The sequence below is a fragment of the Eurytemora carolleeae genome, unplaced genomic scaffold, assembly GCF_000591075.1.
Source record: "Eurytemora carolleeae unplaced genomic scaffold, Eaff_2.0 scaffold213, whole genome shotgun sequence".
Taxonomy (NCBI): Eukaryota; Metazoa; Arthropoda; class Copepoda; order Calanoida; family Temoridae; genus Eurytemora; species Eurytemora carolleeae.
The window spans coordinates 6,146-18,050 of record NW_019396118.1 but is presented as its reverse complement, the minus strand read 5'-3'; the positions used below and the strand labels follow the sequence as shown (position 1 = coordinate 18,050).

General features: G+C 34.5%; 1 protein-coding gene across 1 annotated transcript; it reads left to right on the top strand.

Moving 5' to 3' along the window:
* Positions 1-3,576: 3,576 nt before the first annotated feature.
* LOC111695478 (uncharacterized) lies at positions 3,577-7,624 on the top strand. The gene is made up of 3 exons (XM_023464822.1): positions 3,577-3,629; positions 4,337-5,481; positions 7,280-7,624. Exons 1-3 carry the CDS (start codon positions 3,578-3,580, stop codon positions 7,481-7,483), a joined length of 1,401 nt encoding a protein of 466 aa, XP_023320590.1. The 5' UTR covers position 3,577; the 3' UTR covers positions 7,484-7,624.
* The last annotated feature ends 4,281 nt before the right edge of the window (positions 7,625-11,905 follow it).

Sequence of the window (11,905 nt, the reverse complement as noted above, 5' to 3'; positions counted from 1 at the left end):
TTTACACCCCTGCAAAAACATTAATTAATCTTAATGGGTTTAGGGAGTTTGGGCGTGATGTGTTTATAATATTGAAAATCCATTTTCCAGTTTTTGTAACGTTAATTGGATTTTTTAAAATTTTACAATACTGAAATTAAAAAAGACTCAAAGAAGTTCGTAGTAAAATTTTGATTCTACTGGAGACCACCAGAGGGATTTTATTTTCACCGAAGGGGTTTTAAAATGCTTTTTACAATTTGAAACTTAATGCAGGGTGATTTACATTCCTCTGGAGGGATTCAGATGTCTTTTCAGGGTGGTTAAAATTCAACTGGAGGGATTCAGATATCCTTCCTATGGGTTGATAATTCCGCTGGAGGGATTCAGATCTCTATGTAAGGGTTTATAATTCCACTGGAGGGATTCAGATATCTATCTAGGGGGTTTATCTGAGGAATTCAGAAATCTATCCAGGGGGTTATCAACTGGAGGGATTCAGATATCCTTCCTATGGGTTTATAATTCCACTGGAGGGATTCAGATATCTATGTAAGGGTTTATAATTCCACTGGAGGGATTCAGAAATATAACTGGAGATTACGAACAATAAATGATTTCATACACATTATCGATACCGCAGAAAGAAGGGGGAGACATTTTTAGAGTTAAAATAATAGCAAATATGATTTTTTTATGGTTTTCCACTTTAATAGAATATTAAGATTAAAGATTGAAGTTTTATATCGAATTCATGTTTTCAGTGTAAATTGTCAATCTTCTGCAATCCTAAAGAGAATTGTTAATTTAAGCTTAACAAATATCAGGGGGGGGGAGGGTCATTAATCTATTTAATAAACCTCTACCCATTTGATATTTTTCATTGATTAAAACTTCTTGTTGTTTCCACCTTTTTCCTGAAGGAGGAGGCTGTAGTATAGATCCGACTTTTGGGGTTTCCCTTAAATACCGAGCCTGGGACCGAATTTAATCAATCGGAGAGGTCGCTAAGCTACCTACCGCCAGTTCAAATCCTAAATCACCGGTTTAAATCCTCTAGAATCTTTAAATTTGAATCAGTGATTCAAATTTTAAACAGCAGTATGGAGTTCAGTAACCTAACTCAAATTTCTTATATTCGGTTTTGGTGGAAACCGGGTTTTTATTTGGAGCTTCTGAATTCCTGAAGAAAGAAAATATTAATCATGTAGTTACAGTGAGAACCAGAAAATATTAACCATGTAGATACAGTGAGAACCAGAAAATATTAACCATGTAGATACAGTGAGAACCAGAAAATATTAACCATATAGATACAGTGAGAACCAAAAAATATTAATCATGTAGATACAATCAGTGAGAACCAGAAAATATTAACCATGTAGATACAGTGAGAACCAGAAAATATTAACCATGTAGATACAGTGAGAACCAGAAAATATTAACCATATAGATACAGTGAGAACCAAAAAATATTAATCATGTAGATACAATTAGAACCAGAAAATATTAATCATGTAGATACAGTGAGAACCAATAAATATTAATCATGTAGATGGATACAGTGAAAACCAGAAAACTCTGAAAAAGTAAGACGACTTTTAGAATCAAGTTATAATTTTTAAAAATCCAATGACCATGAACCATGGCATTTGTGCAGTGTAAACAGACCCATGTTACTAAATTAGTTATCTAATAGTGTCTTGTAAAGCTATTTGCTTTGTAACAATATTAAAACACTTAAGTGTTTTATGTTTCAAGATACATGCTGTGTGCGAACAATCCATGCTTTGTCACACATTTTGTATAATATGCCACAGAAATTTAGTCAATCTTTGTCACAAACTAAAATTTTCTTATCCGAGTATCATTGCAACCTGATCGTGTAAACCTTAACCTTTGCTATTTGGAACTTAATTTATTTGATCTGACAGAATTTGTTTGAAACATATAAGGTCTACGGCACATTTATTTTTTTATGAACAGAAAAAATGCGAAAATTCGCGAAAAGGTTTGCGAAATAAGAAAGACAATTTTTATATTTTTCGCGAAAGTTATCGTTCTCTGGAAACCATATATTTGACAAACCTACAATTTAGTGTTCCATTTAACCATATCCCACCCCCTTAGTGTTTCATTTAACCCTATCTCACCCCCCTTATTTACAGGCAAGTAAACGGCATACTATTTACAAGCAAATATTTACAGAAAATTCATGTCTTACAATATAAGCTATAAGACAAAAATAGTCCAACAGGGATAGGGTTAAGGCACAAAAATAGTCCAACAGGGATAGGGTTAAGGCACAAAAAAGAGGAACAACATTTTTTAGTGTCAACTCACATGAACAAAGGGAAAATTCATGGACAGTCAAATTAAAAAAAATGTTGTGTAGAAAAAAGTTCAAACCCCTTAGAAGTGTTTTTAAAAAATGAAGTATCGTGAAAGATAAGCATTATTACTTTATTACTAAATTTTACAGTCTTCTTAAAATTTTCGTTCTAAACCCTTACAAGGGAAAACAATATTTTTTTTGTGTTTTTAATTAATTAATTAATTATTTTTAGATTTTAGTAATTTTTGTACGATTTGTACAATATTGTAAATAATTTAAAAAAAAGTTTATTTAAGTTTTTCAAAGTGTTTTTAAGATCAGCATTTAGACACTACCAACAACTAAATTTGGGCTTTTTTCTCGAACATTTTTTTGCAATTTTTTGAGCCAATTCTTGCTTATCAAGCGGCACAGATTTTACGCTAGATTTTACATTCCACATCATGCGCAAAAATTATTGAGCAACATTTTTTAAACAATAAGATAATTTTGCGCAAATTGGGCAAATCTAAAAAAATATTCTATTTTTATCTATTTGTTAAACAATTCATATACAAAAAATACAATGTACGTACATAGTGTCCTGGTAAATATGGCAGCTTTCAATTTGTTGGATTTTGATAGTTGCAATATCAAATAGAAGTTATTTTACTAGATCCTTTTTTTGGGCCTTTCTGATGTTATTGTACAGGGTTACCAGGGCAAAGCACGTCCTGAATTTCTAAAGATTTCAAGGTTAAATTAGATCTTAGGTTGTTAAATGGTCTTGAATAGGTGTTTAACCCTATTCTTGCCCCCCCCCCTGTTGATTTTGTTACTTAACTCAAAAATTATTAGTCTGAGGCTGTTGAAATTTTCTGACTTTTCCTAAATACCCATAGCCCGACCTTTAGATCTAAAATTTAGAGCTTGTGACAAGTAATTAGTTCCTCTCTTGTTTGTCTTTGAACTTGAAAACTGATAACAAAAAATACTTTAGATTAAGGCTGGGCATGTTTAAGCTTTGTTTCAATCCGTTCACGCCTTCCCATACTTTAAAATATCATTTGTTTATGTCTTTATGCAATTAATTTGAACTATACAAAGGAATTGAGTCTTTGTCACAAACTACGATTTTCTAACGATTTCTATATCTTTTGCAACCCTTTACATTTCAAACTATTGATTTTGTTAGATCAAATAATTTAATTTTAAGAACAACCATTTAAAGATCAAATTAGATGCTTACATGAATTTTGATATTGAACATTTATTTCAGAAAACATGGCATCTAAACAGTTTTGTGAAAAAGCAAACTTTAATACTTGTTTCAAAGGTATTAAATCTATATAATAAAACAAAACATTGGTTTATATTTTCACTAAAGCCAGCGAAATGGTTGGACCCAGTAGGCTGAAATTTTTTTAGGGCACCCATGGGAACACATAATCTAAAAAATTTTAAAATTTGTATTTTTTAAAAATCAAAATTTTAAAAAAATAATTTATTAGTTCTACGGGCAACGCCGCGGGCCCTTCAGCTAGTATCATATAAAATGGAAATTTAGAGTTACTTATGTATGCCAAAACCTAGACCAGACTGTTCTACGTAGAACCAATTTAAATTAACTCTGAAATATGGCCTAAGGATTAAGGATGACAAATTTATCTTTATCTTCTCGAGCAGAAACACTTGTAATAGTTGATAACTTTGCACAAAATTTTTAGAAATAAAACTTGGATTTCTCCACCAAGGTTCATGCTACTTTTTATGTAATTGGAGGGTTACTTAAAATTACTCCACAGCCCCTTTCTGGAGTCTGAATTAATCTCTCATTTTTCATAAGATAAGGAGAGTTGTATAAGCATTTTTTATGTGTAATGCAAGATTTTCAAATGGCTTAAGTTTAAACATTCAGATATTGTTCAAAATTGATAAGCCTTGCTTCAAGAGGTAATTGTGTAATCTTTTTCCTCTGCTAAATTATTGTCAGCTGTTTAGGGTTGCATGTTTATTCTGAAAAATAAAATTTTCTTATTTTAGGTACAATCTGTTGTACCAGTAAGTTTGATAAACCATTCTCTCTGGTGATAGTGCCGGAAGAAAAGAATGATGAGTTTGATGACAACCTTGAAAGGTATACAAACTATGTTGTTCTTAACATTGGACCGGATGGTGCTGAGTTTAAAATAAAACTTGGGGAAGAAAAACTTGAAACCTTGAAAACATGCTCCAATGGACTGGAAGAAGGAGTTAGGCAAACTTATTGGTGGTCATATGACAAGGATGGAAAGAAATTGAAATATGGAAAAGGTCACACCATGGATGAAACAACATTGATGTCCTATGCCTTTGAAGATAGCTCTTATGACAAATTTAAACTCTTCTTAAAGCCCAACCCTAACTGTAGGAGTACAGTTCTTCTCTATGGTAGTTTGAAGGATTGCGAAGAGGACAAAATTAATAAAGGATCCATTGACTATGAGCCTTTGATCTTGGTTAACAAAGAGCCTCTAATCTCTACTCCATCTCCTATTCTAAAGGAGTTTAAACCAGTTGAATTGGAAGATTTGGATGTAGCTCATTTTTTTTTGCCCAACCATCTACCTTGTGAGTGCAAAAAAATCTTCAATGACATTAAAAGAATCAAGGATCTTGATCCTCTTCTAATAAAACAAATTAGAAACAGTATTGAGACAGAAGGCTTGATCCTCAATGAGATACTTAAGGAAAAGTCGTATTTGAGGATTACTATTGGAGAAAATAAGGGGAACTCCCCTGGTTGTCCTAATGTTCTAGAGATATGGCCAGCAGGGGCAGAAAGTCCAATCCACAACCATGGAAGATGCAGCGCAGTAATCAAGGTGCTCCATGGAAGCATTCAATGCAGTATCTTTAATAAGATCACAAACCCTCCAGCTAAGCGTCTAGAACATCTTGACAGGTTTAATGCTAGTAAGGGGGATTACACCTGGATGAATGAGCGCTGGTTCCAAACCCATCAACTAAAGAATGTGTCTGACGACTACTGTGCCACCCTTCAGTGCTATCAGTATGCTCCTGAGGACAACACTCACTATCCACAGTTTGATTACTATAAACATGAGGAGCTGGCTAAGTTTGAACCAGGATCAGATCTTACCTTCGAGAAGATGAAGAAGATTGTTGCAATGGAGTGGGAAGTAAAGGTTGTGCTCTTTTCTTAATTTTTTCGTAGGTCAGATGGGCACTTTTCGTAGGTCGGATGGGCGTTTTTCGTAGGTCGGCCCAGACATGTGGCCGCAGCGCTCGGCCACCTAGCCTGTCCTAGCCGCAGCGCTCGGCCCAGAAATGAGCTTAACCTAACCTAACCCTAAATATACACTAATTTTATTAAAATTTGTTGAATTAAAGGTCTTTCATGGCCGCAGGGCTCGGACCCCCTACAAAAAGTGCCCATCCGACATACGAAATATGCCCACCAACCTACGAAATATGCCCATCCGACCTACGAAAAATGCCCATCCGACCTACGAAAAATGCCCATCCGACCTACGAAAAATGCCCATCCGACCTACGAAAAATTCCGGAGAAATTCTGAGGAATTTCTTGGGGGAAAATTCCGAGGAATTTCTCAGGAATTTCTCGAAACTGAGTCTCAAAACTGTGATCCCCAATAAATCTCTTATCTTGGGGACCAATACTGAGGAATTTCTCGAGAATTTCCTAGGAATAAGTTACAGGAAATAATTCTCGAGAAATTCCTCGGATAAAAGTCACAGCGGTTGGAGAATCTCGGGAAATTCCTCACTTTTGTTACTTGGGTAGGGTCGCATTTTACAGGCCATTGGCAAAAATAAAGTATTTTTCTAAATAGTTCGAAAAATGGTCGGATATCATGTTCAGATCATGGAAAAATTATCTTTAGTTAAAATCGTTGAAAAATGACCCAAAAATCCTGTTTTTTTCTGTTACGTCTTGCCATTTTTCAATAAAATTATACCAGCTAAACAACACTGCAAGAGTGCAAAACATATGAGCCTCACTGCAGAATCCGACTATATGTTTTATTTCTTCAATTATGCCCATTAAATGTTGTTTTTAAGAGCAAAGGAATTGAGTCTTTGGAACAAAATCAAATCTTTAAACCTCAATATCTTTAGAACTCGATGTTGTAAACCTTTGATATTTCAAACTCAGATTACTTGATCTAACAGATTCATAGTTTGAAATATTTAAGGCCTGCAACATTCGGTTCCAAAGATATAGTGATTAGAAAATCATAGTTTGTTGCAAAGACTCAATTCCTTTGTATAATTCAATTTATCAAACCTACATTTGACTCAGAGTCCCTGAAACCTTGGGAACTTTTTTCTTTCGTTTATTCTTTTTTTTCTGTTCATTCTCTTTCTCTGCATGATTCTAGAAAAATCCAAATTCAAATGTAAGATCTCTAAATCTAATTAGATTTTGGTTGTCAGCAAAGTCTCATTCTTAGTGGTTAACCCTGGACATATATAAACATTTGCACGGCTTGTTAGTTTTGGGATATTCAGCTTAGATTGCAACAATAAGTTAGGATTTTGGAATATATTTCATCTTTAATACTAGCTTGGGAACCCAGCGCTGCCCAGGTTGCTAAAAGTTACTCCCGCCGTTCACCTGCACTTGAACGATTTTACCGGGAAACACAATTTTAGCTATTAAATCTCAAAACCAAGCTAAGAACATTCCCGTGGGTCTTCCAAGTTCCCCATTCAAAATTTGAGACAAAGATCGGTCCTGAGGTTCCTGAGTTATTATCGGACAAACAAACAGACAGACAGACAGAAAGACACTAGAACAGAAATTACAACTTTATGTATATATATATTTGAAAACATAAACAGCACCAATCAGTGAACTTTGACCACTTTTCCTACATTTATTTTGCAACAGATTTAACGCCAAGATTTTTATAAATGTCGTCTTAGTTTTGAGATAAATTAAATTGTTGATATTTATTAGGAAGAGCGGAAAGCAAGTGAGGTTAGGGAGAGAGAAAGGAAGAAGATGGAAGAAGCGAGAAAGGAAGAACAGGAAAGGCTCCAGGAAGAAGCTGATATGGAGAAATCAAAACTTCTTACTTCACTACAAAGTTTAATGCAATCTCTACTTAAACCTGCTTTTTCTTCGAGCAGTGTACAGCACTTTACTACAGTACGTACCTAAAGCTTAGTTTAGGCTGAATGTTGTAAATCGTGTAAATAACAGTTTGAATGGACAGCCATTTTAAATAACATAACGCCAAAGTCCCTTAGTCTTTTTAGTTTCCTTATGTTGAGCTTATACTAGTACCACGAATACAATTTTTACATCTTACCTTCGAGAAGATGAAGAAGATTGTTGCAATGGAGTGGGAAGTAAAGGTTGTGCTCTTTTCTTAATTTTTTCGTAGGTCAGATGGGCACTTTTCGTAGGTCAGATGGGCNCCGCAGCGCTCGGCCCAGAAATGAGCTTAACCTAACCTAACCCTAAATATACACTAATTTTATTAAAATTTGTTGAATTAAAGGTCTTTCATGGCCGCAGGGCTCGGACCCCCTACAAAAAGTGCCCATCCGACATACGAAATATGCCCACCAACCTACGAAATATGCCCATCCGACCTACGAAAAATGCCCATCCGACCTACGAAAAATGCCCATCCGACCTACAAAAAGTGGCCATCCGACCTACGAAAAATGCCCATCCGACCTACGAAAAATGCCCATCCGACCTACGAAAACTGCCCATCCAACCTGCGAAAAATGACCATCCGACCTACAAAAAGTGCCCATCCGACCTACAAAATTGAGTGGCCGTCCGACAGCTACAATTAATTATTTCTACCCTACTGCGCTATAGGCATGACAAAAGCTACTGAATAGGTCGGATGGGCAAGAAGATATGCCCATCCGACCTACAGCTGTCGTAGGTCAGATGTTGCAATAGGACGGATGGGCAGTATAGCGGATGGGCAATAGGTCGGATGGGCAGTATAGCGGATGGACAATAGGACGGATGGGCAGTATGGCGTATGGGCAATAGGACGGATGGGCAGTATAGCGGATGGGCAATAGGACGGATGGGCAGTATAGCGGATGGGCAATAGGACGGATGGGCAGTAGAGCGGATCAACATTACCCTGAGAGCATCTCGGTACGCCCCTGCAGATACAAAAAAAAATATGATTTTAAAGTTTTTGAAAAAGCGGAAACGGATCAAAAATATGAGGAACGGACCTAAAATTTGAGGAAACCGATCAACAAATTAGGAATTTTTAAGTTTTTGAAAAAAGCGGAAATGGATCAAAAATATGAGGAAACGGACCTAATATTTGAGGACACCGATCAACAAATTGAGATTTTAAAAATTTTTGAAAAAATCGGAAACGGATAAAAAAACTGAGGAAACGGACCTAGAAATATGAGATAGTTGATCAAAAAAAGAGGAAACAATTCAACTAAAAATATTGGGAAACGGATACAAAATATTCGGAAATCCCTCAACAATTCTGAACTTTTGAGGGATTTCCTCGAACTTAAAAAAAAAAAACGGAAATTCCTCAAAAATAATTTTTGATCTGTTTCCTTATTGAGGCGTTTCCATGTCACCATATTCTACAAATACAATTCAATATTTTTCAATTTTTCATTTCTTCCATTTACATTTAGGCAAAAATCGGTAATGTTTTATATTTTAAGTTCAGAGCACTTTTTGGTTATTTTCTCTTAGATGTTTTAGGCAAAGGAAGTGATTCGTTGTCACAAACTCAAATTTTCTAATTCCTATATCTTTGCAACCAGAATGTCTAAACCTTTAATAATTTAAACTAGGTTTTTTGACCTAACAGAATACATAGTTTGAGTATAGTATGCCATTGAGTTGTATTGATAATGCGATTAGAAAATCATGAGTTTGTGGCAAAGACTTAATTCCTTACTGTTAAATTTTCGTGAGATCGTCCATATTTTGTATCCCAATGACACATGGAAATGCAATGCAAAAGAAAAATAATTGTATCTGATATCTGTTTCAAATATTTTTTCAATTCAACATCTGTTATAAATAATAACTAACCAAAATGTACATTTATTCCTGAGACAGTTGCAATTTTAAAAAAATGTCCAAAATTGTGCACATATATAATATTTGAAGAACCTAGTATTCTCTGCAAGATTTTAAAAAATGATTTATGGATTTTTCTTTAATTATTAGTCCACGTATGAACCAAAACAGTAGTCCAAACGAACGTTAGTCCATTTAATCATCCGTCCAAATGATATGACACCCTTCTATAGGGGATGTATGAGAAAGTCGGCCCGGCGCCTAAGACTAGGTTCCCGACTCTAAGATTCTACTCGGGCAGTGTACCCTGATATCCTGAAATACAATGATATCCTGGAATACACTGATATCCTGGAATATCCTGGTGTCCTGGAATACCCTGGTATTCTGGAATTACCTGATATATCAAAATACCCTGATATTATGAAATACCCTGATATCCTGGAATTACCTTATATAGTGGAATAACCTGATATCCTGGAATACCCTGATATCCTGGAATACCCTGATATCCTGGAATTACCTGATATACTGGAATACCTGGATATCCTACAATACCCTGATATCCTAGAACACCCTGGTATCCTGGAATACCCAGGTATAATGTTAATCTTAAAGTTGACATAATAACCAAATATATACATCTAAATTACAACACAATATATACACCAAACATTTATTACAATATTCAACTAAAGAAAATGATGCTAATCCAATGGAGGTAAAAACCACATAATTGAAGAGCTCATGGGGAACTGTTTAGCTCACCGATCCACAGGTACTAGGCTTTGCGTCTATAACAGTATTGGAATAATGTCCCTTTGGCTATCTACACAGGTGACATGGAAACGCCTTAACACGGAATTGGATCAAAAATACGTGAAAACCCCTCAAAAGTAGGTTTTTTTGAGATGTTTCCATGATTTCTTCAAATTTTTCAGAAATCCCTCTAAATTCAAATTTTGAGGAGTTTCCTCTTTTTTTTGATCGATTTCCCAGAATTGTATAACTGTTTCCCCTATATTTTTATCAATTTTTATTTCAAATATTTTTGAGGGATTTCCCAATATTTTTGAGGGGATTCCCAATATTTTTGGTCCGTTTCCTCATATTTTAAATTTGTTTCCGCTTTATTCAAAAACTTGAAAAATTTCGTTTTGTTGATCGGTTTCCTCAAATTTTAGGTCCGTTTCCTCATATTTTTGATATGTTTCCGCTTTTTTCAAAAATTTTAAAAATCTCATTTTGTTGATTGGTTTCCCCAAATTTTAAGTCCAATTCCTCATATTTTTGATCCGTTTCTGCTTTTTCAAAACTTTAAAAATCTCAATTTGTTGATCAGTTTCCTCAAATTTTAGGTCCGTTTCCTCATATTTTTGATCCGCTTCCGCTTTTTTCAAAACTTTAAAAATCTCAATTTGTTGAATGGTTTACTTAAATTTTAGTTTCCTATCCTAATATTTTTGATTTGTTTCTGCTTTTTTCAAAAACTTTATAAATCTCAATTTGTTGATTGGTTTCCTCAAATTTTTGATCCGTTTCCTCATATTTTTGATCCGTTTCCGCATTTTTCAAAAACTAATAGATAGATAAACAAGGAAACGTCATTAAAATGCCAGAAATTTGCAAAAACTTAATGCTTTGAAATTATTGAACTGCATTCATTTAGACATAATAACAGTTTTCACAATACCCTGGCTAAATGCTCAGATTTATGTTTATCATTAAATTATTTTCAAAATTCACTTTGATTGTCTTATTGGTTAATTTGGTTAAAGGTTTAAATGGTTAACTTTTAGAGAGTATGAACAATTCCAATATATAGTTTATTTGGTATCTATTTAATAAACAGATATTTATATCGAAGAGTAGATCTGTTCAAGTTGAAGGGTAGAGACGGACTCCCTCCTAGATTCTCGTTTTCTTGTTCGGAGATTTTCTTCTTTATCTTCGAGCATTTCTTGGATTTGTCCACTCAGATTCCTGCTTCTACAAACTGAACAAAATAGTAAACTGGCAAAATGGTCAACTGGCAAAAAAGTCAACTGCAAGATAAAGGTCAATTCATGCACCTTAAAAAATGGTTGCATATGTATATTTATTAATTTACATCTCTTACAAATACATAGCAATTTGGGGAATTTCTCAACTACTTAAACATTAACTGAGTTTCCCACATACTTTGACAATTGTGAAATTCCCCATATACCCAGACTTTGTCACATTTGGGGACTTCCCCAAATGATTAGCAATTTAGAAAATTCAGAAAATATCCAGACTTTTGGGGAATTTCAGAAATTCTTGAGAGAATCTGAGGGCTTGTGTTTTTTTTTCCATCTATGGTAATTTTCTCAAATGCCAAGAAATTAGGAAAATTACCAAAACACCAAGAAATTTGCAGAATTTCCAAAAACCCCAAACATCCGAGCAAATTCCTTTGAGATTCTGATGGTGGTTTATTTTCACTCTACCCAAGTAACAATTTCGCGGAAAATCTGCGGAAATTCCCTGGAATCTTTCCCAGGAATCCTCGGAAATTCTAAG